Source organism: Dendronephthya gigantea, unplaced genomic scaffold, assembly GCF_004324835.1.
Source record: "Dendronephthya gigantea isolate DGI-Jeju-01 unplaced genomic scaffold, DenGig_1.0 000014F, whole genome shotgun sequence".
In the NCBI taxonomy this organism is placed as follows: Eukaryota; Metazoa; Cnidaria; class Anthozoa; order Malacalcyonacea; family Nephtheidae; genus Dendronephthya; species Dendronephthya gigantea.
Window position 1 is genome coordinate 2,761,811 of NW_021163024.1, and position 27,398 is coordinate 2,789,208.

Below are 27,398 nucleotides of genomic sequence, written 5' to 3' on the forward strand. Positions count from 1 at the left end.
ACATAAGACGAACTGCGAGAAAGGTAAACTGGATAAGTCTGCAGTAGCTCACCATGCGTGGACTTATGATCATCGCATTAAATGGAACGATGCTACCATTTTAGCAAACGATAAGTTTACTGTCTCTCGTAAAATGAGAGAATCTATTGAAATTTATAAACATCAAACTATCGTCCAAGAGGGAAAGCCACTTAATAGTACGTGGCGTGCTCTTTTCGGTGTCTCTTAGTCAAATACTTGTCTAGGGCGCGCGCATTGATTAGAACTTAATTAAATGAAACGGTTTAATTAATAGCGCGAGCAAACTAATCACGACTAACATGATATTTAAGTGACGCGCAAACGTGTATTCAAGTAATTGCACTGATGAAGGTCCGGGTTAACGGACCGAAAGCTTTGCAGTATTTAATACTTACGTGGTGTACCTACAAGTTATTATAATTACTAAAGTCGCCATGCAATCATACAAGAAAATTATTAGATAATGATTGATTTCATAATTTCGTTGGTAGAGCTATAATTTGAAGTAACCTATTTTTTAGTTTAACAGATCGTAGAAAATACCCAAGACAGACAACCGAACCACAACTTTTTTACATATAAACTATAGCGGTCTGCTTAATGCGCGTTGTCTGTGCTTAATGCAACAGTTCTATTTAGTTTTTCATAATCACACTCGATATAAAACTGGAAATAGATGTAAAATTATTAAAGTACAAGCTACAAAAGCCACAGCTCTTTTGCCATAAACATCTGGTGATGCACAGTCTAAGACAGAATACTATTTTTGATAAGATTGAAGATACCCTATAATTTTGTTGTTGTTGGGCTAATGCATATTATATAATGTCTACTCTAATTATGTATAGCATTATGATAATACCTGTGTACAAGCCAGAGCTAAAAACTTGAAGCTTCACAATTCACCCAAATGATGATAAATGTTTTCTTCGGTTGAAGGTGTAGGACAGCTGAAATCTCCAGCTGATTTTAAAGGTTTGTTGCGACGTCACTAGTCACGGGTGTAGCGGCAGAATAAATTAAAAGGTTTAATTTTAAACTCAAAATACCTTAATAACAACGATATTGGTCATGCATTTCTAAATAATATTTTTTAAATAAAAATCTACCAATGCGATTACGATTTAAGCTGTAGACTGATTTATTCCGCCTACCTTGAACCGCCATTTTTTTTTACACTTAAACGTTTTCTGGGAGGGCCAAATCTAGCCTCGTACCCAGGCGCTTTAATAAAAATCATAGTAAATTATATAACGTTGCATTCAGTTATTATATAAAGATCAGCTGAAAGAAGGCGAGCGCGCGGTGGTGCTTGGGGTGGTTTTGTTTCGCGAGGAAACGCCTGGCAGAAAATGATTGATTTCTGAAAAACATTTTATTTTTTGCGGGGGTTTTTATTGTTTATTGAATTAACGAGTCTAGCTAAATTATTGTAGGATTATACTAAAAATATATGCTGTACAATGACGTTGTCATTGAGAAATAATCCGGATATAAATTTGCCTTTATCTCTCTGTTCAAATCGGTCATGGTTCTGTGGCAATAGCAATATTTTAACACATCGGCATCTTAACATGATGTTTACAACAATTACCACTTAATGAAAACCAGGCCGTGTATTTGTTTGAACATTCATTGTTAATCGCAAATCGCGATGTCTACATGCATGTGTCGGTTTATTTGTAATCTTGACATGTTTTGCTAACAGCTAGATCACAACTATCCACAAAGTTGTTAATGACTAGCTAATGATAAATATAGAAAAACGTTGAATCCGCTTGGCTCCAGAGAGCAGAGGATTTGATTTTACGAGCAATATAATTATATGTTTATTTTTTCTTTCATTTCTATGAAGTTACATCACATGCATGCGCCAGCCACTATAGCGATTTTCTAAAATAAACATCCCCGCGTTCAATATGATAAATTATGAGAGAGGAACATATATCTAACCAGAGAGGTGCTGAAATCACCTTACGCTCGCCTGCACTGTTTGTCTAGAATAAGGCTAAACTCTGTATGAAAGGTATCTGTATGAAGCACAAATTACCGATCTTTTTATTACAAATTACAAGGCTAAAATCCGCGTTGGAAGGTAATATTAAGCACAAACTTCAGATATTAGTTGTGACCTCAGAATTACTGGCCAAAACTGGCCTCGGAATTACATTAGTTTTATTTGTGACCAATATTTCTTCCGTTTCTCGCAATCCGCGCACGTGATATCAACAGGTAAGTTAACGGACCAGGCAAAAGTCCCTGCTTTAAGCCGGGTGCACACACAACGATTTTACGGTAGTTGGTCCATTCTGGTTTAGACATATAGGCAGCCCTTGCCCAGACATGTTTTCCTTCTCGCGGCGCTCGCGCCTCGCGCCTCGCGCGTGTGTATATGGTCTAATATTATGACCAAGTATGGATCGCCAGTCGCCACATTTTGATGAAAACATCCATCTAGACAATCTAGACAGGAATCGGCCGACTAAAATCGTCGTGTGTGCGCCTAGCTTTATGAAATAAACAAGATTGGATTTTTATATCTACACAAAAAAGGATTATGCATCAAACAACGAAAAGGTATGTACATAAATCTTATAGGTGCTTTAATAATATATTTGCATGTGTATCTACATAAATAATATGCAAATATATGTCACATGCGTTGCCATTTGCCTTTGCATTCCGAGCCTATCGGCTTTCTACTTATAAATACTTATGTGCTAAAGCTTGTAATTGCGAATTATCTGACAATATTCTTTAAACTTTAACGTTGGACTATGTTTTATATATTTTCACTCCCTGAATGATTTCTATATTAAGCGATTGAATTTTGATACGGCATGTCACAACACAATCTCATAATTTATAATTGTACATGTACAATACAAACAAATGGTGGCATACGGGTAAAAATATTTGAAAGTTTCTCATATGGCTTAGGGTTGTACAAATAGTTTCGTTAAATATGATTCAGCTACAACTTTGAACTAAAAAAAACAGGGCTACACAATAGCCATGAAAATCGTAATGAGCGTGATAACTCTGGATAACTCTAACATTGACCTTATCATGATGCTAATAAGCTTAACATTTGCCTTATCGTTTGATAATTTTGAGCAAAGCTCTCTTTATTATTGTATAAATGTGTACCAAATGACACTGAATAGTCACAATGCATATCGATGACTTATATTTATGATGATTCCTCTGATGTAAAGCCATAATATTTAAAAAATATAGCATGTTAACATTGACCTTATCAGTATGCTAATTAGCTTAACATTCACCTTATCATTTGATAATTTTGAACAAAATTCCCATTATTTTTGTGTAAATGTGTACTAAATGTCACCATATAGTCACAAGACATATCGATGAGCTATATTTATGATGAATCTTCTGATACAAAGCCATAATATTTAAAAAATATAACATCTTAACATTGACCTTATCATTATGCTAATTAGCTTAACATTCACCTTATCATTTGATAATTTTGAGCAAAACTCTCTTTATTATTGTATAAATGTGTACCAAATGGCAATAAATAGTCACAATGCATATTGATGACTTATATTGATAATGATTCCTCTGATGTAAAGCCAAAGTATAGAAAAAATATAGCATTTTAACATTGACCTTATCATTATATTTTGTTGTATAATGTTCACTCCCCCCTGGTAAATGGTTCTTTGCAACAAATAGACTCCTTAAGTAGATAAGTTGAAAATAATGGGAAAATAAAAGTGGCATCTTAACATTCTACTTATCATGTAGTGTGGACGCGGACGGGGACGGGGACGAGGACGGGGACGGGGACGGGGACGGGAATGCGGACGCCAAGACTATAGCAATAGCTCTCTTGCACTAAAGTGCAGGCGAGCTAAAAAACCATATGTACAATGAAACACAATTCTTAATTCATAATTATGATTAAGAAAGGCTGCTATTTATGCTTCCATGTCCATTTCAGTGAAAGAACATTCCATCTTTCGCCTCGTGAAATATTCCTACAATTGTATATCATAAACATTCATTATTACTCTAATAATTAATAACATTAATATGATCAATTCTACAACACTCTGCTACAGTATTAAAATGCCATTACGCAGTGAAATAATGTTTTCTAGGCCTGTGTTGTAAATTACCAACAATCCTGCGTGGAATACTGTTCTAAAAATCAGGCTGCCGGAGTTTCATCTCACTTTTTGTCATAGATCGTCGATTGTTGTTCCAGTTGTACCATGTCATTCCACCTGAAGATATACCTGCCCTGGGGAATAAACCGTTGAGATTGGAGTTGCCACATGTGTTGTCATGGTTACTGTACCACCATGCACCAGTGTGGAGAACAGCACAGTTAAATTCACTCGACATGTCGTTATCTCTATCTTTGGTACTGAATTTTGCCCCGTTATTTTCAATCAACGAATCTCCAGCATTTTCTGAAATTAAATTATATTAATTTTCAGTTAGCATTGGCTATAGCAGATAAGGCCTTCACCGCGTCTGCAGAAACAACGGTACAAACTTGTTCCGTGTATAATAAGAATATTAGATATAACTATTCTTTTAGGCCTTACTTTGCACACCTTTTCTTGCATATGAACTAAAGTAATCGTATTTCATTGAGTTGCAGTAAAATGGTGACAATTTTTGTCACCTGGGAAATTGGTATGTAAAGGTTGCACTCCACTGTCGCTTTCTTGCACGTAACCTATTTAATCTTTGATTTCATAAGATTTGACGTGCGTGTGCGTCAAAAAACGCGACAGTGGGAAACAGGTCTAAATTTATGGCCCGCCAGAGTCGGCCAGACTTTTACTATTACATCAATCTTATCAGTTACTAGTGCCAGTTCACCTTTTAGGCAAAAAATATACAAGGCTTATTAAAAGCAATTCCACGGTTTTTATCATTAGTTTCTCGTAAGTTATCATGCTTTATAAAACAAGCTATTCTCCACTATTCGGTTTGTCTTGTGTTCGTAACTAAGCCTAGGAAGATTCTAAGCATCACGAGTGGAGCCCCCAAAGTACCAAAAAGAATTAAGCAAACATTTTTCTAAACTCGGTTTACAACCCACTCAATTTATTGGCACGGCAGCTCTAAATTGGGTTCCCGTATCCAATTTTATCCGTGCTCAGGGTACCAATAACATGTTCGACAGACATCGAGATGTTCCCCTCTCCTGCCGGACATGTTCCATTTTAGCCGTGCCTTGCTAAAAATCGAGGGTAGTGTAAACGGGTCTCTAATCTACTGACATGCAGAATGAAGATAACAGTGAAAATAATTTAATAAATCAATGGCATTATTAGTGGAGTGTCTTATGTTACACCAGAAAGCTTAATTTTAAGCCCGAGAGCTTTAGATTTTAATCCCGCTTCCGCTACAAAATTCATCATATTGAGTATAAATGTTGGGAATTGTATTTCAATACGATATCATTCCTGGTCCCAGAGACTCTTTTGCCAAGCAAAACAATTATATTCGTTCAAAGTTAAAACTCGTAAAGTCGTAGGCAAAGAGCTTCTAAGGTTCTAGAAGAATTTTATATTTTGTTAAAATGCTATTGAGATGAAATATATATATATATATATAATTATATATATATATATATATATATATATATATATATATATATATATATATATATATGTTATATATATATATATATATATATATATATTTATATATATATATATATATATATATATAATATATATATATATATATATATATATATATATATATATATATATATATATATATATATATATATATATAGATATAGATTGATAGATACTCGAAATCTAATTAGAATTGCATATGTTGTGTAATATGATTGAAATCCCATGCAAAATCATATGCAATTCTAATTAGACTTCGAGTATCTATCTATCTATCTATCTGCGGCCAACGTTTTTGCAAATGGTGTATATATATATATATATATTATATATATATTATATATATATATATATATATATATATATGTATATATATATATATTATATATATATATATACAGTCGTTCTCATTAAGGTTGTCACCTAGAAATATATAAAAATACCTAAATATCGATCACGTGATTGTACTGCATACGTTAATTTTATGGGAAATCGTTGGAAATGTATCGTGAAAATTTCTTAAATGTCATACTAAGGTAAACAAGATTAATAATAATAAAGAAACAAGAGGTAAGTGAACAAAATAAGCCATGTTTAATGGTCACGTGATTGATATTTAAATATTTGTATATATATATTGACATGGACAACCTTAATGATAACGACTGTATATATATATATATATATATATATATATATATATATATATATATATATATATATATATATATATATATATATATATAAACAAAGCAAAAATGAGGTGAAAAAGATCACAGTAAGACCCATCAAAGAAGCAAGGTTGTTTACGTTTGAAGAATGTATCGGACAAGAGACGTGGTCAGCGGTTTATGATGCTCCATGTATTGACACCAAGGTAAACGCTTTTTTATCGATCACTAATGCAATGATTGATAACTGTTTTCCAACCAAAACTGTGAAGGTCCATAAAGATGATAAGCCCTTTATGACTGGGAGGATTAAACAAATGATATCTAATAGAAATAAAATGTATGGATGCGGGAGAATGGACGAGTATAAATCGCTTCGTAATAAAATTGTTAGAGAAATTCGGAAAGCGAAACAAAAGTATTACAGTGAGAAAATCAAACCTGCTCGATGTTCTAATTCGAAGCAGTGGTGGAATAATATTAAGAACATTATTGGGAAGAATAAACAGGATTTTGTCCTAAGTAACCCAGAATCTGATACCCCACTAAATCCAAAAGATACAGCTAATCTAATGAACGAGTACTTTACCAGTCTTACTAGTAATTACCCTGAAGTACATGATAATTGGCTTAATTTTGGAACGGATGAGCAATTACCGAACGTAACTGTAGACAGTGTAGCAAAAAAGTAAACTTAACCCGAATAAAGCAAGTGGTCTGTTTGACCCAAATGTGAAGATAATAAAACTTTTTGCGAAATATTTCGCTGAACCGTTAAGCTACATTTTTAATGAGTCATTTACCTCCAGAATATTCCCAGACATTTGGAAAATCTCAAAGGTGTGTGGAATCCCAAAAAGTAAACCTTGTGTCGCGGTGGATCTCTTAAGACCTATCTCATTGACGAGTATTCTATCTAAGGTACAAGAATCCTACGCTATTGAATGGATTTACGAGGATGTCCATGATAAGATCAGTGGTAGTCAATTTGGAGGTTTGCCTGGAACGTCGACAATACATGCGTTGATTTACTTGTTACACAAATGGTATAAAGCAATGGATAGCCCAGGAAAGATTGTTCGTATCATGTTTCTTGACTTCCGGAAGGCATATGATCTGATTGATCATAACTTGTTGTTAGATAATTTCATTAAAATTGGCGTTCGTCCGGCCATGGTTGGCTGGTTTGCATCATACCTAACTAATAGATCACAAGTAACGTCCTTCCAAGGAGAGCAGTCCGACCGTAAAAGAGTTAAGGGTGGTGTCCCACAGGGAAGCAAGTTGGGTCCAATCGCTTTTATAATTAAAATAAACCAACTACCAGCGTCTATTGCATCGAATGATCAGGATCAAACACGGAATGCCGTAGAAGAGCAGGATGCAGCGATGTTTATGGACGACACCACAATATCGGAAGTAATCAATGTGATTGATCATCTAGATGATCAACCAATCGGTAATACCCAGGAAAATGTAGATAAAGTGGTACAATTTGCAACGGACGAAGGAATGGAATTGAATGATAAAAAGTGCATGGAGATGATAATTGACTTCAGGAAAAACGTAACCTCGATAGCCCCAATCCTTATTGGTAGCCATAACGTCTCCCGTACAAAATCATACAAGCTATTGGGGATATGGTTAAGTGACGATCTTAAATGGAAAGTAAATACTGAATATATCATTAAAAAAGCGGCTAAGCGTTTGTATTTACTAAAGGTTTTAAAGAATTATGGAGCCCCTACGGGTGATTTGTTATCCTTTTACTGCTCTGTAATCCGCCCTGTGCTAGAATATGGTGCAGAGATTTGGAACGGAGGTTTAACACAAGAACAAAGGAAGAGTATTGAACGTATTCAAAAAAGAGCACTCAGGATAATACACCCAAATCAGGATTATAAGCAAGTAATAGCCGAGACGAACTTGCAAACCCTGCAAAGACGTAGGGACGAATCATGCATATCCTTAATTAAGGAAATGCTGGATCCAAATCATAAACTACATAGCTTATTACCAATGAAAGTAGAACAGGTTAGTCAAAAGGAAACAAGAACTAATAGCCAAACATTATATAATTTCTTTTGTAGAACTGAACGTTTTAAACAAAATCCTTTGGCCTATTCCATAAGTTTATATAACGCTAAATTAGTTAGTTAGCATATTTTTATAATATTTTTCATGTACGGATAGTTATGTATATAGGTTTTTTATATATAATTGCTGTAAATAATTAGTAAAACCTTTTATCTTTTATAGCTATATTGTAAACATATTGTAATTTAGCGTCATCGCTATTTAAAATGTGTAAATAAACCATTACCATATATATATATATATATATATATATTATATATATATATAATATATATATATATATATATATAATATATATATATATATATATATATATATATATATATATATACAGTAGGAGGCAAAAGTTTGAGTCCAGTCGTTGTAGAATTCCAGTATTAAATCCTGGCAGCGTATTGGAGTTAAGACATGCGTGCTAGTTTTTCAGTACTGTAAACTATATTAATTGCACACTGTTTTGGTCCTAATGATCTAAATTATAACAAAATAAAGTTCTCATTCCTTTACACTGCCCAAGATGGGTAGGAAAAAGGGCAAAGTGATGGTGCACAAGGACAAATAGTTCCATTAAGTATTGAAGGATTCTTTCCTCGTAAGATCGCAGAAGAAGTGAGAATTTAAAAAGGTGGTATGCAACTAACCTTGGAGAGGTTCGAAGAAACTAAATCCTACTCAAGCAAACTTTTAGCTGCTTTGGTCATGCTCGGTTTGGCAATATTGAAAGATATAATAGGATCCTAATTAAAGAAAAGTATCATCCAATTCTTCAAGGACATGGAATTTCATCTGGTACAAAGATGATCGCACGTCTAACTACATGATAATCACCCTAAGCACATGCACATCTTCTATGTGCCAGAAATCGTTTAGAAGCAAACTCATTCTGGTGATCTCGTTGTCATGGCTTTCCACCTCATATTCCAGATCTAAAACCTATGGAGCACTTGTAGAACCGTTTTAACCGGAAGAGGGCGAGGCACAGACCCGCCAGCCAGGCTGACTTGAGGCAAGTGGTCAACGAATGCTGGCAAGGTATTGAACGTGTGACATTAAAAAACCTATGGAATCTATGCGAGCAAGAATAAAGGTCATTTCAAGAGCAAAAAAGAGGGAACTAAGCAATGACATGTAAATGCATGTTTGCACATTAAAATACGTAAAAATGAATATCATAACATCTCATAGTTGTTGTACAGCATGTATTTTTCTGTTTACTTGTTTACTTTTTTCTAGTTCACTTATCGGTAAGGTTTTCTGTAGAATATTAATATATGCTGCTGAAACAAAGAAATACAGTCACTGGACTCAAACTTTTGCCTCCTACTGTATATATATATATATATATATATATATATATAGCCGCTGTCATTAATGTTGTCCAAATGAAGTATATCGATATACCTGTCATGTGACTGACAATGACTGTCATCGCTATTTAAAATGTGTAAATAAACCATTACCATATATATATATATTTTTATATATATATATTTTTTTATATATATATATATATATATATATATATATATATATATATTTATATATATATGTATATATATACACCCATTTGCAAAAACGTTGGCCGCAGATAGATAGATAGATACTCGAAGTCTAACTAGAAATGCAAATGACTAGATTTGCATGGGATTTCAATCATATTACACAACATATGCAATTCTAATTAGATTTCGAGTATCTATCTATCTATCTATCTGCGGCCAACGTTTTTGCAAATGGGTATATATATATATATATATATATATATATATATATATATTATATATATATATATATATATATATATATATATATATATATATATATATATATATACATATATACATACATACATATATACAAAGAATTGATTGTAACAAAGAGTTCACAGAACTTGACAAAGGTTGAAGAGCGCTCAATACCATTACGAAAATATATATTTATTTAACGACGTGGAAATTTATCACAAGGAGGAAAAAAACCTCTTCTTTTATGACCGCTCTTCAAAAGACGTCAATTTGCTTTTTTACGATTTTCTACCATAATGCATTCTGGTTAAATGTAAACCCGCCATCTTTTTCCTTATGGCCAATTATAATTATGGACTTTAGGCTCATAACAGTCGCCGCTTATATTGACTATCCGAATAACGGCGGAAATATTTCTTTGACAGAAAAATACCGCTCGTATCTCCTGACCAAGATTTCGAAAATTTCTTCCAATTTATTTCCAAAACATGCAACATTATGTTATCCGTGTTTGTTCTGTGATGACATTAAGAAAAACTAAAAATATTTTACGTGAAAACGTGAAGGAGGCTGATTTGCTAAATGTTTTGGATATCATGATATGAAATTGTAAGCGTTGGATAATTTACCTTTTGGAGCACATTTCACTCCAGCATCTTCAAAATGATAACAGTCATGGACTCCCCAGCCTCTATGGGAACAACTGGCCAGATTTTTCTCGTTCCCAGAACAACGAATATTGTCTAACCATATCTGCCCTGAACCAAACGGAACAAGATTTCCCTTATGGGCCGCAAGGGCTTTCTTGTAACCAAGTTGACGACACACAACTTGAGCATCCTTGATATCCCATTCGTCGTCACAGATTGTTCCCCATTTTCCCTTATGAAATACCTCCACACGACCAATACGCATGAAACTTAATGGCCCTTGCAGCCTCACTGTTTGATCTAAAATTATGGTAATGATCCTGTGAGTTATTACAAACTGTTCACTAAACCAACATAGAGTAAATTTAGGAGCAAAATATCATTCGAAAGACCAAAATAATTCTTTAATAATCCGGGCAAATTTAAGAATTACTATTTTATCTGTTTTAGCATTCCTAAATAAGATTCATTTAAAATGCTTTTAAAAAGAAGATGCTAGCTTTTATTAACGTAATAATTAAACTGCAGTACGTAAACAATTAAACATTCAGTCTTTTGTCATTGAACTAGCTTTTGACCAAGACGTTCCATGTCAAAAATTTATTTCCAAAAGAGGAGAGTTATTATTTAAAATTTCATTTTTGACTGACCAACGAGACATGGTTTAACTGAAGTCTGTTCGCAAGCGGAAAAAAGCTAATTGCAATGATTTCGTTGCAAGGAATGTTGGATTATCAAATTCACCTTTTTCGGAACAATTTACCCCAGCATCATCAGAATGTTGACAATTATGAATTCCCCAGTTCTTAGACGGACAATTAGTTAGTTCTTGTTCATTCCCAGTGCAATGAACGTCGTCTAACCATATCGGTCCAGTGCCAGAAGGAACATACTTTCCTTGCAAGGCCTCGTTAGCTTTTTGATAACCAAGTTGACGACACACAACTTCAGCATCTTTAATATCCCAGCTATCGTCACAGATTGTTCCCCATTTTCCCTTATGGAATACTTCCACACGACCTGTACCACTTGATCTTAATGGTCCCCGCAACCTGATAGTTGGTCCTGAAAATGAGGATGCGATAATAATAAAACGGCTGATTTTTTAAGATCACGATAAGATTTATCATCTACTCAATTATGGCTGGCAAATTAAAATTGAGCCTAAATTTTTGCCTTCCATTTTAGCCATTACTAGTAAAATACAAAATACTTGCCACGAAAGAGAGTTGACCAGTTTTTTGATACTTTATATGATTGCAAGAACCCATGCATGCAATAGACTCAGTTACACAGGGTTGAATCCACACTAAAATTGTAAAATGACTCGAAAATCCGGTTGACTACAGTACTGTCCAAAAATAACTTAACAAATAATGGTTAATCTACGTTAAATCTCGGTCTGATCGCGGTTGAACCGAGCTCAGACCGAGGTCAAACCGTGGTGACACGGAAGTTTAACACCTCGGCTTATATTAACTTGGTCTGACAGACATTTCTTAAGATTTTTTCGATATGATTATTGTGCTGTCGATCTCAGCTGTTCATAAAACTTCGTTAGGAACCGAACAGCAACTGCAACGGTCAACCGCGGTTTCTATTCGGTTGACCGCACCCGAATCGCAACCGCAACTGCAGTGTCAGGGCAGTTTTCCACTAGGCGGAATTTTTCGACCGAACGAAATTTTTTCTTCGATTTTCTTTTTAATTTTGACCGGTGAAGGGAATCCGCTACGGTCGAATTTTCACAATTGAAAAGAATATCAGACGAAAAATTCCGCCTAGTTGAGATTGGCCTATTTCTGGACAGTAGCTACCTGTATATTTACCCTCTGTGGAAAATCCACCAACGTTCAGTTTATAACCCTCAGATTCAGAACTCACAGAAAACATCGAATAGTTTACAGAAGCTATCGCATCACCAGACTTTAGTATAATTCCTGCTGTGTTTTGACCAGATTCTGTTAAACGATGTATTTTGTCTAAACCAAGCCAAAAATTCCCAGAGAGAGTGCCAAATCCTGTTTTATACTCTGACCAACCACGATAAAAATCCACACTTGCATCTTTCCTTCTCTGAATCACCGTCCATCCTCCTCCATTGGTTGTCATATCACACCAGACCATAAAAAAACTCTTACCATCCGGATTTATGATGTAAATTCCATCAGATCTCCTACCAGACTTGTACCAATGTGCGCAACTTTTATCTGAAACTCCTGAATATTTCAATAAACATAAAAAAAATTACTAGGAAATGTTTATGCCTGGTTAAAACTTACAATCTACAGCTGTAGTTGTTTTGCTGTTTCCAGTTATAGCCTCAGGCTGGGTGATTATGAGCCTAAATAGTAGCTGAACGCAACGTTATATGTTTTTCTACTAAAGCGCCTGGGTACAAGGCTGAAGATTGAAGGAAGCTGATTGATAAAATTTGGTTGCAGAAATATAAATGCCGATTACCAATGCAGTTCACTCCGGCATCATCAGAATGACGACAGTCATGGTCTCCCCAGCCTCTATGGAGACAACTGGCCAGATTTTGCTCATTCCCAGAACAATGAACATTGTCTAACCATATCTGCCCTGAACCAGAAGGAACAAGATTTCCCTGAAGGGCCGCAAGGGCTTTCTGATAACCAAGTTGACGACACACAACTTGAGCATTCTTGATATCCCATTCGTCGTGACAGACTGTTCCCCATATTCCGTTATAGAATATTTCCACACGACCAAAACCATTTGAACTTGAAGGCCCTTGTAACCGGATTGATAGATCTGGAAATTATGACAACGGACTAGTAAGCGACCTGTGGCGGTTCCAGCGTGAGTCAGATTAAACTAGAAATACATGTATGCAGCAACCCCTCGCCTCGGTTGAACGAAATTAGTTAAGCGTAGGGATGGTAACGTCATTGTTAGAAAATTTATGTGGGTTGGGGGTTTTGGAGGGTAATAGAAATTGAGAAAAGTATGGAAATATTTTTCTGCACGTGGAAACACTGTAGTCATAGCAACTCGCAATGGCCGTATATTTTTAGGTTTACCCAGTGAACTCTATACAACTGGAACGATGATTCCTGACAAACATCCCTACTTAGCTTGAAGCCAAAATAGTTTTTCTGAGTTTTGAGACGAAATACTTGACGCCACACGTTGGGCTGTGTGTCAAATTAAAGCTATTGAAAAGTTACATTTGGTGTGGAAATTTCAAGACTTAAACTGCAAAGGAAATATTTAAAAAAAACAAAAACAATTACAAATCGGCAAAAAACCGGGAAATTTTCAAATATTTTTTAGATATTTCCCTTTAAGCTCAAGTCTCGAAATTTCTACAGGAAATATAACTTTTTAATCGCTTTAATTTCATATACGGCTCAACATTAAGAGTTGAGTATTTCGGCTCAAAACTCAGATAAAGTAAAAAGCACTGGCTTCAATTTCCCCCCCTAGGTTATCATTCCAGTTTGTTTACAGTTCAATGGGTTTACCCCATTGAACTCAAAAGAACTGGAGGGCTACCTCCTGATTAAAATAGCCAAAATTATTGAAGTTAAATTTTACCTCCAGACACGCGTTTTTTACCTCCAGACACGCGTGTACATGTTGCGAGACATTCTCGCGAGGGTCTTTTCAGGAGTGAACATTTCCTCCTTATTCTTCCAACTAATAGTATAAAGGGTGAAAAATTTAAATTCTAATTTGCAGTTGGGACAAAAATAAACGTGTTTTCACATAAATATAATAAAATTACTTGATATTTTCGAGTGTCGAAGTCTTTTGCAATGAAGGAAATGATAATTCAGTTTTGTCGAAGATCTGGCTTCTGATTGGTTGATTTTTATACCTAGATCAGCTGGATGGAAAACATGAACTGCAGTAGCGGCGAAGTTACATTCGTTCGGATTTATCGTTTATTTTAACGATTTAAGCTATAATTTTGTAATTAATGCTGATTAAAGCATACCTTGAACCGCGGCGTGGTGAAATTATAAGGAAAATGTAAATAGTTTGTTCGAAAACGATCACTACTTCAAAAAGGTTTGCAGGCAACAAAACAAAAAATATATATATTGTTGTTATGTGCTAATAAAACATATAAAAATAAAATTTAACTGTAGTTTGTTGTTAAATAAATATTGTTAGAATGTTTTTTTGTAAGTTTCAGAGGGATTAAATTGATATACAATGAAATTAAATAAGTGAATTCACACAAACACTTTTGAATTGACACGGCTTCACTCCTCGTTCAACATTTTTCATAAAAAAGGGCAATTTAATTGCGAGTTTGATGCAGATAAATTTAATACACTTTACTCTGTAGTTTTCACGGATGTTTTTATCGTAAAAATACTGTGGAAAATGCACTTTATGCTAAAAGATGTTTTTAGTGCTTGCATTTTTTGAAGTTTCAAAAAACCGCGTGTTTAGTTGTGTGAAGACTGGGCATAACCCTAAGATTTGGCTTCAAATCTCCGGCCGGAGGTAGCCTTCCAGTTCTTTTGAGTTCATGGTTAACCCGCATATTTTTGTGAAAAAATGGCAAAAATACGACAAGATTCTTACCTTTTTCTGGAAGTTAAGTTACTCATCTATAGTCAGTGTTATGTGTAAATTATCTTAATTATTAAATGCCATGAAATATAACATCAGACGTCTCATACAACTTTCGAAGTTTTACGTTACCCCTCGACTGGTTTTTGCACGGGAATGTTTTGATTTTCTTTTCTTTTTGTCATTATGAAAACGGAGTTTATAAATTACATAAATGAAATTATAATGTTTATCACATAACACATTCAGATTTATAGTGAAATACATTTGAGAATATTAAAGTTGTGTGTTGTACTTTGCCGGATGAAATATTATCAAGTGTAAAATCTTTCGACTTCATTATACACGGTGAATTCGGTCGAAAATTTCGTCTTTCGTTATTTGTTAAATCGTGAAAAGTCCTGACCTCATTCGAGTTTCCCTCTAACTTAGTAAAAACACGTATATTCCATATTTATGAAAATATAAATTTGTAAATTTCATCAAAATTTTGCTAAATGACAGTTATTCATTGACGTTTGAAAATACAAATTTTTGTCTGGACCAATCAAGAGCTTAGTAGTTCACACTGGCGCATGCGCATAACGTAGGAGACTGTCCATAGCGTGAGGTCCATTGCATAATGGCGGACGACTTTGATTTCGCATTTGCAACATCGTGGGTGTAAATATTCGAGCGGAATTAGTACCCTCGCACGGTGCTCCGCACCGGCTCGGGAATTAATTAAATGATGAAGCCCAGGTTAACCAGCTCAGAGTATAATAAATACAGCGGCGTTACTATGTTAGTTAAAATTCAATTAACCTACCTTTAGTTACTACCACAATTGTTACATGGCATTCAATAACAAATGATTGAATCTCGTTGCTGTACGTGTAGCTGTAGCTCTGTGTGTAATTTCCAACAGCAAAATATCTACTGGTTGTGATCGGATTACCTGAACTTTGTATGGTTGGGCAATTCGGTTTAGGTTCTACCCAACTGACAAAGGCCCCTCCCCAAAAGTCTACATATTCTACTGTTTGCGGACATGGACATTCACAGGCTAAAAAAGGAAAACGTTTTTAAGCAGGAAGAAAAGAAAACAACTAAGGATTCTGTATACCAAAATAGCAACTGACATAATGAGGTGTTTATTTTTAATACCCCAGATCGGTACAAACTTCTAAGCGCGCTTTCCTTCATACGTTAAAAACAGCCAGACTGGTCCTGTTGTATTTGAGTACAGACAGATTACTGGTATTTTAGAGTGTTTTAAGAAATCTGCATTCAGATTTAATGTTATTTACATATATTATATTTTTAACGAAATTCTGTGTTTCAATTCAAAATACGACCGGTCTGACCATTTTGGCCGCTTAATGGAAAGCGCCCGAAGTCATTTTTCTGAGGTAGCTTTGATGGCTTATGATTGGATAAAATATTTTAAATTTTAACTTTGAGCTGAAAAAATATGAAAAAATATTTAACAATGAGTAACAAAACGAGTTTCTTGCGAAAACATCGGTATTCCATACGTCTTTAGCGGAAAGTCAATAAAAATTAACCTTCAACTCTCCCTCTCCTTCGAATAAAGCAACATAATCATGTTTCCCTTATGAAAGATAAATCTTGTTTTCTTTCGGAATTGCATGTGTTATAATTCTAATGGTGTGATGTAACACCATGGTGAGCCCAATGAAATCATGGTAATTGGAATATAAAAGGCAAACTTTTTTTAACATGCAGTCACCCTATGGTAGCCGAGCGTCCGTCATCATCTGTTTGTATGTAATTATGCAACTAATACGTGATTAAAATTTTCAAATTCGATGGGAAAGATAGAATTCTAACCCTAGAATTAGGTGAGAAAAACAGTTGATCTAACTGAGGGATTGTTGTTTCCTTGCCTCTTAGGGCTGCTTTCCACTGTCGAGTTTAATTTTTCAAGGACGGAAAAGTTTAAATGCTTCCAAATTTTTATTATTTACCACGTGAGTCAACAAATACTTTTTAAAATATGCGGAAAACTAAGTTCCTTAGACATGTATAAGGATTTAGACTTTTACATTCGTGTACGTGCGTATAAAAAACGCGACAGTGGAAAGCAGCCCTAACCTTAGCCCAGTTTATCTGCGTTACTAATCCCGGTTGTGAATAAATGAAACCAGCTAAATACTCACGAACAACAGTAAAGTTGACAAAACATTTAAATTGAACCATTTTGCCACCACGTTTATACGAGTACGGGTAGGTAATCACGTGCTTGCCCACTGAGAAATTTGCAGGAGTTGTGAGATCAGGTGGATCAACCTGGCCCCTTTTGTAATCAGAACACGTGACTTCGGGTATTGTCCAATTAACCAATCCAGTGAGGGCTCCTGGTTTTGTATATACAATGAATTCCTGTTCACTTATGCACCCACATCCTCCTAAGAAAAAGGGAAAATGGCAGGTTGTTTAAAGAAGCTGTTACTCATTGCTAGTGACATAAATGGGCAATCAGAATCGTGCATTTTGGACCTAACCATAATTTAGCAACACGTGAGTTACTTGAACAAGAAGGAATTTCGTTTTAAACTAATCGCCATATTTGTTTACATTTTTTAGGCAAAGGTAATCAGGTAAAAAGGTATATATTGTACTTCAGCAATTGAGGCATTTGAGGCAATATTCATAAATTATACGAACAATACAACAGAACACAATAAAATAAGCCAATGGACCCCTTTTGTTAGCTCAGGGTAAAACATATATAATAGAACTTTTTTTTTAATTCTCCGCGGGAAAATATTTTTTTATCCACTGTAAATAACATATATCTTATCATCTGTTTTTAAAATGATGACCGGGTACAAATTTTGGTTTAAAAAGTCGGTTTATAGCGAGTTTTCATTCGCTGACTTCGTAGCTTTTTTATTTTTTAACTTTTAACATCATCTGCATACCTGAATGTGTGCACGAAGCATCAACGATTTTATTCACAATATTGTCAAAATTGTCCGAGACAATTGAATCAAACACTAGCTGTGGTGACGACGAATGCTTGATGTGAAGTTTCAAGTCTTTGATCTCGTTTCCAATGCTTCCAACCAGGGCAATAATAGTGACATTTTTCTTTATTGTTGTCATAAACTCATCTTTAAATCTGCTTTGATTTTCCACCCTAGCATCCGTTCCATTGCTCAATAATAGCGAGCTTAAGATCACGCGACGCGGAGTGACGACGCCGCCGCTTTGACCCCAAAAAACGAGTTGTAAGTGACGGCGTCGTGCCAAGTAAAAAGAGCTTAAGAAATACGATTTCGATACACGACGCCGCCGCTTATAGCACGCCATAAAAAAAAAACGATTATAAAATATTTATCCTTTGTCTTTGATGCTCTTATACGTTAATTTTCATTGTATTCATACTGCAGCGATGTATAGCTTTAGGGAAACTAGGCAACAACTCGCTATTGCACTTGGTGAAAATATTGTTAACGATGAGGAGTTTTTGTTGTTGTGGGATGCAAACAAGTCAAAAAATCCAGACTTCCCGGTGACTATTTACCCAAAGTTTAATTTGAAGGAAAAAGATGTAGCCGAAGTCAAAGCTGAATTTCGTTTCGAAAAAAATGACCTACCTTCCTTACACGAAGTCCTGAGAATACCCGACGTTTTTAGATGCCAGCAAGGGTCGGTCTGCGATGGAATGACGGGTTTGTGCATCGTGTTGAAGAGGCTAACATACCCATGTCGATACAGTGACATGATTTCAACGTTCGGTATTTCTGTTCCTGAGTTGTGCATGGTTTACAACACTGTTATCGACTATATTTTTAACGAACATGGCCATTTAATAAGTCAATGGAATCATACATTATTAAGTCCCCAAAATCTTCAAAGATACGCTGATTCTATCGCTGCCAGAGGAGCTGCATTACAAAATTGTTTTGGCTTTGTCGATGGGACTGTTCGGCCTATTTGTCGCCCGAAACAACACCAAAAAGAAGTCTTTAATGGCCATAAAAGAGTACACAGTTTAAAGTTCCAATCTGTTGTTGTACCAAATGGCATGATTGCTAATTTGTATGGTCCAGTGGGTACGTAAGGCAATACTTGATTTAATATAAACAAATATTACACAAGGGCGTGTTCACTATGAGGGAGAGAATATTGGACAGTGGGGGAGGACACATGCTTTTAAAATTTGTTTATCACCATTATTAATCAAAATATTATAAAATTCCAAAAGGATTTGGGAAGACTTTAAACTTTAATTTTACTAAAATGGAGGGATATCTGTGTTATGTTAATTAAGAATGTAGTGCATTTTACTCATTCAAACTATGATACTCTTCTATAGAAGGAAAAAGACATGATTCACGAATGCTTGTTGAATCCAATTTATTACAAGACCTTGAAAACCTGGCTTTCTCTCCTACTAATGAGCCTTTGTGTCTCTATGGTGATCCAGCCTACCCCCTTCGATTGCAACTACAAGCTCCATTTAGAGAAGTTCAGCTTACACCCGAAATGGTAGCATACAATGAGAGTATGAGCAAAGTGCGTGTGTCTGTAGAATGGCTCTTTGGAGATATTATTAACTATTTCAAATTTATGGATTTCAAGAAGAATTTAAAAATTGGTCTTAGCCAAGTAGGCAAGATGTATATAGTTGCTGCTCTTTTAAGGAATGCATTAACATGCCTTTATACTAATGAGACCTCACAATTTTTTGATTTAAACCCTCCATCTTTACAAGAGTATTTCTCTTGAATATAATTATAATATAGTATGTGGAAACATGGAGCTTTTAAAAGACTGTTTGCAATTGCAGGCCAATTTGATGCCTTTAACCAATGAATATCAGCCCTGGGTTTGTATTATTCTGTAAGGATATTTTGATGAACAAATATACATATGGGACTTATATTCATAAGTTTATGGTGGTCAAATGACAAGAAAAAATTTCAGCTCTGACTGGATAAAGTAAAGTAACATGTTTCACTTCTCAAGAAATGTACATAGTTTGTATTAACACTAAAAAATTAAAAAGATATAAACAGTGTAATTTAATTATAACTTTTTTATAAATAACAATTTGTACATAAATTCTGAACATTTTCTCAATTTGATTAATTTAATTATATGTATTTCATATACCATATTTTATTAACAATTTAAACTACAAGCTTACTTGGATAGTTTATCAAGAAGTGCAATCAATGCTTGACTCTGTTGCTGTTGTTGTTGGAGAACTAGCATTTGCAAGGCTTGCATTTGTTGTTGTTGCTGTTGTTGCTGCTCCATCATTGCCTGCATCATATTACCCTGCTGCTCAAATAAGGTGGCTTGCTGCTTCATTTGTTGCTCCATTTTGTTTTTTTCCAATTCTACTTCTGCTCTTTTAATCTCCATTTCTTCCTTTCTCAGCTCCATTTCAATCTCTGTCTTCTCTTGCAAGTAAGCGATTGTTTCACTGCCACTGCTTCGTCTTTTCTTCTTTGGTGTTTCATTGCTTTCTTCAGCTTTTCGCTTGTTTGTTTGTGCCAAAGTCTCCATGGCTTTCCTTCTAATATCATCTGCTGCCACCTTTTCAGCTTCCATTCTCCTGTTGTTTTCATTATCAATATTTTCTTTCTCTGCCACTTGTGCTGCTTCTCTTTCCACTATTTCTTCCAATAATATATCAATCTCAGTTTGTTCAGGACTTATTCCACTTGCATTTAACTCATCTCGCATTTTTCTTTTGTATCCTGCCACTAACTTCTTGTAGTGATCCCGTACCGATTTTTGATTCACCCGGAAATTTGGTTGCTGTAGCTGACACAATCTGTCTGCAATGTCATTCCAGACTTGCCCTCTTTCAGGCGAAGATTTCTTTGTCACAAAAAGCTTGGACACCAAAATCTCTCTGCAGAAAATTACATCCTTTTCATCTGTCCACGACATGATGATAGTGCTTTTTATAGGCCTTTAAATTCAAATACAAGAAATGTGAAAATATGAACATGTCAAAACCAATAAAAAATAACGATAAAGAATATTACACAAACAAATTATTATAAAGCAAAAATTTATTTGCAAATTGCAAAGCCTTGCAAACGACAAAACTATATACAATAATTTGTTAACATTTGGCGTTTTGGTCGTGAAAAGACAAAAGACCGTATACTTACTTGGTGCTTATGGTTTCTTCAGCCATATTATACACTCAATACACAGAAAAACCTTGTAAAAACACCTTTGTTGACGACGCCGTGAAATTGTTAAAACTCGCGGCGGCGTCGAGACAAAACTCGCCAATTCCCAAATATGCGCATGCGCAGTTGGCACGATAGAAAAAATTTACTTCCGGTCGGCGGCGTCGTCACTCCGCGTCGCGTGATCTTAAGCTCGCTAATAGCAACAAAATGACGTCGTCCGCGTTAGGACGGGAAGTTTTGTTGATACTGCCGTTGTTGAACACCTTAAATTGAAGATGAGAATTTGTCGGTTTATATTATTTTTTAGTCTCTTCCTTGCATTAATTGAGCGAGCGAGCCTGAAACGAGCAGGCATTCCGAACAAAAATTATTCAACCTTAATTAATTGTTGACTACAATCAGTGAAAATGTAATCGTATACTGATAAAAGTCTATGTTTGATGATTCAGTATTTTCTTTAAACGATTACTAATTCACATTTAATTTGGACCGTTTTTAGGCCAAAAGCAAGCAAATGCAGTAGAAGAGGGAATTAAACTTTCAACAATTGATTACAGAATATTGAAAAAATGACAGATATTCCAGGAGTTTCTGAGTACTTCTGCCAGTGGGTTTGACTTACTTCAGTTACGTGCTCGAGTTCATATGATTTTCTTATGATGGTCGTATTTCTGCTTGGATCAATGTTATTTTCAAAACTATCCAACCACTTTATCAATTCTGTTTTATTCCTAAGCTCCCCGACTTTCAATAATTCTCTTCCTGTGTTGTAGCTTGAGACACTAATGAAACCAAGATGGGTTCCATGTTCCTCAACGCCCAGTTTCTTATTTCTAATAAAATTCTTCAAAAATCTTTTCACGTGCGGATTTAACCCAACAAAATTATAATTGTCCCAAAGAACGAGAATATCTTTTTTGCAATCTAAAACTACAAACAATTTGCAATAATTATTCTATAAAGAGCATGTTGTTCATTACGTTTGGCTAAGCCCGACGAACAAGGCTGTTATCAACAGTTGCCAAACTAGAACAATAAATGAAGGGGCTCATATAGTCATTTTGTCCGAAGGATCTCTTTTGCAAATGGAATAGCTTACGATAGAGATCCGACGGGTGTAACTGAATATATGAATGAGCAACACCCCCCCCCCCCAGATATCGTTCTAGTTATGTTTTTGTTCATCATCCGGGAATAACGTGCGCCTTTTTATACCTGCATGTACGTTATGTTAAGCTACATTGCATGCGAATGTGCCTTCCGGCCTCGATAGTTTAAGGACATTTTACTCCTGGAACATGTTTAAATGAGGAGACTTCTCTTCTAAACGTTAATTCAAACGAAACTTCAATCCTGATGCTAAAATGCAAAGTACTGTATAAAATATGGATGGAGCACGGGCAGGTATAGACACGTTGTCTGAGTGCTGTCCTTGAAGTTCATTTGTTGCATTTGTAACATTATCATATAACATTATATAGAATTGCATTATGATAATTATTATAGAATGTAATTCTTTGAAATGGAAGGCATTTTTGCCCCATTTGGCCTTGTTGATAAGAAGAAAAGTGGGGTGGGCAGCTATATTGCTCCCCCCTGTTCGATATTCCTGATGGCAATAATAAATAGCTAGTGTTGTTCTATACCTTTTCTGTTAGCAACGTTCTTGACCATTTCTTTAAACTCTAAATAAGTGGGAAACGTGTATAATGTCGCTGCCTAAACTACATTGAAAATTAGATTTTTTATACAGCATGCTATACTTAATGCAGATATATTACATAGATGGATGACACATGGCTGTTACACGGTGCAATTTCTCTTGCAACTTACAATGCATATCTACGTTTGAGAGATGTAAATTTGGCAAACTGTCAGGAAAGTTGTACCGTGTAGCATGGACTTAAATTCTTCCGATTTATTCACTTCTTTATTTCAAAGTTAATATACTTGACGTGCGTATGAAAAACGCTTGAGTGGAAAGCAGCCTTAATTCAAACAAGCTAAGCGTGGCTACGCTAAACACTTTAAACGATCCCACTCAGATCTAAGTTTCTGGGGGGTTTTCAACTCTTGAATGTGTTCCATACGTTCTGTTTCTTACTGCTGTTTGCAAGCTACCATGAGACGTGCTAAATTTTTTATGTTTGTTTACGTTTCAAAACTTCGGGTTTGACCGGAAATCGTTGACGTTTTTAAATAGACCAATCAACGTTTGACCTTGAAACGAACAACGTTTCGCAAGGCTTTACGAACACGTTTCGCGTTTTTAGTTTGACAGTTGCTTTGGCTACTTCCTCTTTTTGTTCGGTATGTATCAAGTTAGCAAGTATGGCAGATCCTATAGAAATGGAAAAGCTGTAGAAGGTGACCTTAGGCGGCTTGTTATTGATAGGTGTCTAGCTGCTGGAGGCGATAGGATTTCGGGGTTTCTTTCAACCTCGTTTACTGCTATCGCACACGAGTTGAAACTAAGTCCAAACTCAGTTTCAAAAATTTGGCGACGGTTTTGCGAAAGTAATTCAGAAGATCCCATTCAACGCGGTGGAGATTTTAGCAGCAAATTGACACCAGGAGATCTAGAATTAATCGAGACTCTTACGAAGATACGAGGGTCGATTTCCCTACGAGAACTTTACTCCGTTTTGGATGAACTTGGTGACGTTGGAGGCGACATTTCTCTATCTTCAATTTCGCGAGCAATAAAAAGAAAACTTTTGTCAGGGCATAGTTACTCCCGAAAACGTATTACACATGTTGCAAGAGAGCGTTTCACTCCGGAAAACATGTTATATACACAGTTGTTTGTTAATTATCTCTCATCGAAAGATCCAAAAAAAATCAAGTTTTTCGATGAATCAGGAGTGAAAACCCCAGACATTGGCACTCGTCGTTACGGCCACGCGCCTTTAGGACAACGATGCGTCGAAGTAATTAGAAAAATGGAATCCCCAAACATTACTTTAAACTTACTCGTATCATTAGATGGACCGATGTACTTTAATTTGGTTGAGGGCCCAACAAATACTATTCAGTTTCTTAATTTCTTTGCGGAAGCTTCCGAAGCTACTAACTTGATGTCGGAAGGTCCCGCCATTGAAGTTGGAGATATCATTGTTATGGACAATTTGGGAATTCATCATTATGACGGCGGTCGTATTTTGGAGGAATATCTTGAAGAAATGGGAGTGGAGCTCATATTCACCCCCACTTACTCCCCTGACCTAAATCCTGTTGAACTATGTTTCGCTAAGATAAAAACGAAATTGAACGGAGAATTTTCCGATACTGTACATGAAAACCTTAAACTTGCCGTCATGGATGCTGTTGAAACAATAACCCCAACAGACATGGTGGGTTACTACCAGGCTACTTCGTACATGTTCCCACAATGAAACTTACTTGTCAAGTTCACAATTACTAAAATCTAAATTAGTTAGTTTTCTTCAGTTCGTGAACTTTTATGTCAACTACGTGCAAACGTGAAAAATTGGTGAGAGAGTTGTGTTTCTAACTTTTGTAGTCAACGAAATTGAAAACTAATCTGAAATCGACAACGAACCCAAATAATATATAAAATATATTTCAAGTGCATGTTACACTAATTACAATATGTAATATACTGTAATGAAAAATTTAAATTTAACTAGTTTGTGAGTAACATAATAAACAACGTCAACGCAATTATATTAACTATTAACATGGATAGTTAAGAGATTATTATTGTGATTTTATCATCCATGCTATTAAAACCCTGAATGTTTTAAATCAAAACAAAACAAGTTCATTAGACATTACATTACGTTTTAGCTACTTCTTGTGTACATTTGTCGCTACGCTTGATAACCAGTAAAAGAGTTTTTACTAAAGGACAGCAATAGCTCGGCTGTTTCGTTATCATCCCTTTCAATCGTCTGTTCTGGCTGCACTTGGGGTTCGCCCTTGTCTTCGTCAGGCTTTGTTTGCGTATGCATTGCCATTGGTAGCATAGGTACGGCTGTTGGCATCTGTGCAGTAGCGTCAGGAAAAGACATGGGTATAGCTGTGCTAGATTGGGCATAGCTGGACAAATATTGTTCTGCATTTTGTGCAAAAGGGTTATAAACATTAGTGGGTAACGCGGGAAAGCGTGCGAAAGATGGCGGGTAAACTGGTTGATAAATGACCGTCGGATGGGGCTCGCATGAAGATTTAGATTTAGAACTAGTGTCAAGCATACTTTGCTTCACTACCATACTAAGCTGTTCTTGTTCTTCGTCTTCGTTGCTTGGTGCACTTCGAAAAATCGAACTGCAACGTTCAGACCTCGGTTCAGACGGGAAATTAACACCGTATGTTTCGAGAAGTGGCTTTGTGGGATTACTTCCTTTGGATTTTGTTTGTTTCATGACCATAGAGCTTGATGTTGCGCTTGCTGGTTTTTGATTCAATATCGTACTCAAAATTTCTGACAGCTTGTGCTTCGGGGGTATTTTACCACCGAAGTTCTTTTTGCAATAATCTTCGACGAGGTAAACATGTCTCCGTAAAAGACACCAATTTTTGTGGCCATTGCTAAAGTATTTATCTTCGTCTTCCTGCAAGAGGCTTTCCTCTATTTTGTTTGCAAGTGTTTTCTTTATTTCATTAGATGCATCTTGTTGTTGTGCAATGTTTCTCTCAAGAGTAATGATTTCATGTTTAAGTTTTTGTATGTTGGAACGCAATTGTTTAGTATTGAGTTCGCCAGGGTGCAATTTTTGCTCGCCGCAGCTAAAAACTGACTCGCATTTTCCATACGTACAACAACGCGCTGTGTGGCCAAGCCGAAGATGACAATTACGGCACATATTCCCATCGCCAATATTAGATCTTGCCAGAGAAATGTTATTTTTGGGTTACTTTCGTCTTCGGTTTCGAGTTCTCGAAGCCTTGACTTTTTGCTTTCCAAGTCGGACTCCATTTTCTTCAAATCTTTCCAATGGACTATCAAACTTCCTGTTAATACAAAATCTTTATCGGATGACAATAGTTCCTTATTGCCGGTTCTTGGTTCACTCTGTATATCTAACAGTTCTAGGAGATCTGGATCAGGCGATGTACTAAGAGGTTTCGTAAAGTTTAGTTTTCTTTTAGAGTCGTTTGAGCTACATTGGCGTTTGTTGGCAGGAGCCTCACGGTGATGACTGGTGGGCGTAAAATCGTTGTCAACTCGAATACAGACACGTAAAAGTTCATCATTTTGAGGGATTGGCGAGGATGATTGAGCAGCATCGCTAATATCAGACTGTTTATTCATAGTAACGTATGTACCTTCATCGTCGCGATATTGTAAACGAAGCTTGTCTTCTCCGTCAAAAAACCTACCAACTGCTCCAGAAACCATATTTGATAATTCGTCTAATGTCATCGATGCGAACGCATGTTTAGAAATAATCGTTGTCTTACATCTGTCGTAGCTAGGACCGTATAGTATTTTTATTTGAATATTCATTTTTTTGCTCAAATATATTACTGTATTATGTGCTCTCCAAATTCCAAAAGGCGAAACGTGTTCGTAAAGCCTTGCGAAACGTTGTTCGTTTCAAGGTCAAACGTTGATTGGTCTATTTAAAAACGTCAACGATTTCCGGTCAAACCCGAAGTTTTGAAACGTAAACTAACATGAAAAATTTAGCACGTCTCATGGTAGCTTGCAAACAGCAGTAATATTCACGTGGGCAAGACAATGTTTCTTTCGCAAAGCACTCGAGCTATATTTTATGTTACTGTGAGGTCTATAATTATGGTGCAATCACCCAATGTTTTATGATGGCTTCTCTTAAAATATCAAATTAAATAAACTACTTGCCTTCATATTTACAGGGTCGAACAT

At 35.6% G+C, this 27,398-nt stretch overlaps 4 protein-coding genes across 4 annotated transcripts; 2 read left to right on the top strand and 2 right to left on the bottom strand.

Moving 5' to 3' along the window:
* Positions 1–10,666: 10,666 nt before the first annotated feature.
* LOC114519769 (deleted in malignant brain tumors 1 protein-like) lies at positions 10,667–13,341 on the bottom strand (the record flags this gene model as incomplete). The annotated part of the gene is made up of 5 exons (XM_028539941.1): positions 10,667–10,707; positions 10,800–11,120; positions 11,565–11,885; positions 12,650–13,039; positions 13,284–13,341. Coding segments are annotated over 5 exons (1,131 nt in total), but the record flags the coding sequence as incomplete, so codon positions are not given.
* A 5,433-nt stretch (positions 13,342–18,774) lies between these two features.
* Positions 18,775–20,135, top strand: LOC114519770. Its single transcript, XM_028539942.1, has 2 exons — positions 18,775–19,438; positions 19,702–20,135. Exons 1-2 carry the CDS (start codon positions 18,775–18,777, stop codon positions 20,112–20,114), a joined length of 1,077 nt encoding a protein of 358 aa, XP_028395743.1. The 3' UTR covers positions 20,115–20,135.
* Positions 20,136–20,405: 270 nt separating this feature from the next.
* LOC114519822 (UPF0746 protein DDB_G0281095-like) lies at positions 20,406–21,635 on the bottom strand. Its single transcript, XM_028540001.1, has 2 exons — positions 21,518–21,635; positions 20,406–21,312 (listed from the first exon to the last, which is right to left on the bottom strand). The coding sequence occupies exons 1-2, from the start codon at positions 21,541–21,543 to the stop codon at positions 20,532–20,534; spliced, it is 807 nt and encodes a 268-aa protein (XP_028395802.1). The 5' UTR covers positions 21,544–21,635; the 3' UTR covers positions 20,406–20,531.
* Positions 21,636–23,856: 2,221 nt separating this feature from the next.
* On the top strand, positions 23,857–24,939 carry LOC114519771. The gene has a single exon (XM_028539944.1). The coding sequence runs from the start codon at positions 23,857–23,859 to the stop codon at positions 24,937–24,939; it is 1,083 nt and encodes a 360-aa protein (XP_028395745.1).
* The last annotated feature ends 2,459 nt before the right edge of the window (positions 24,940–27,398 follow it).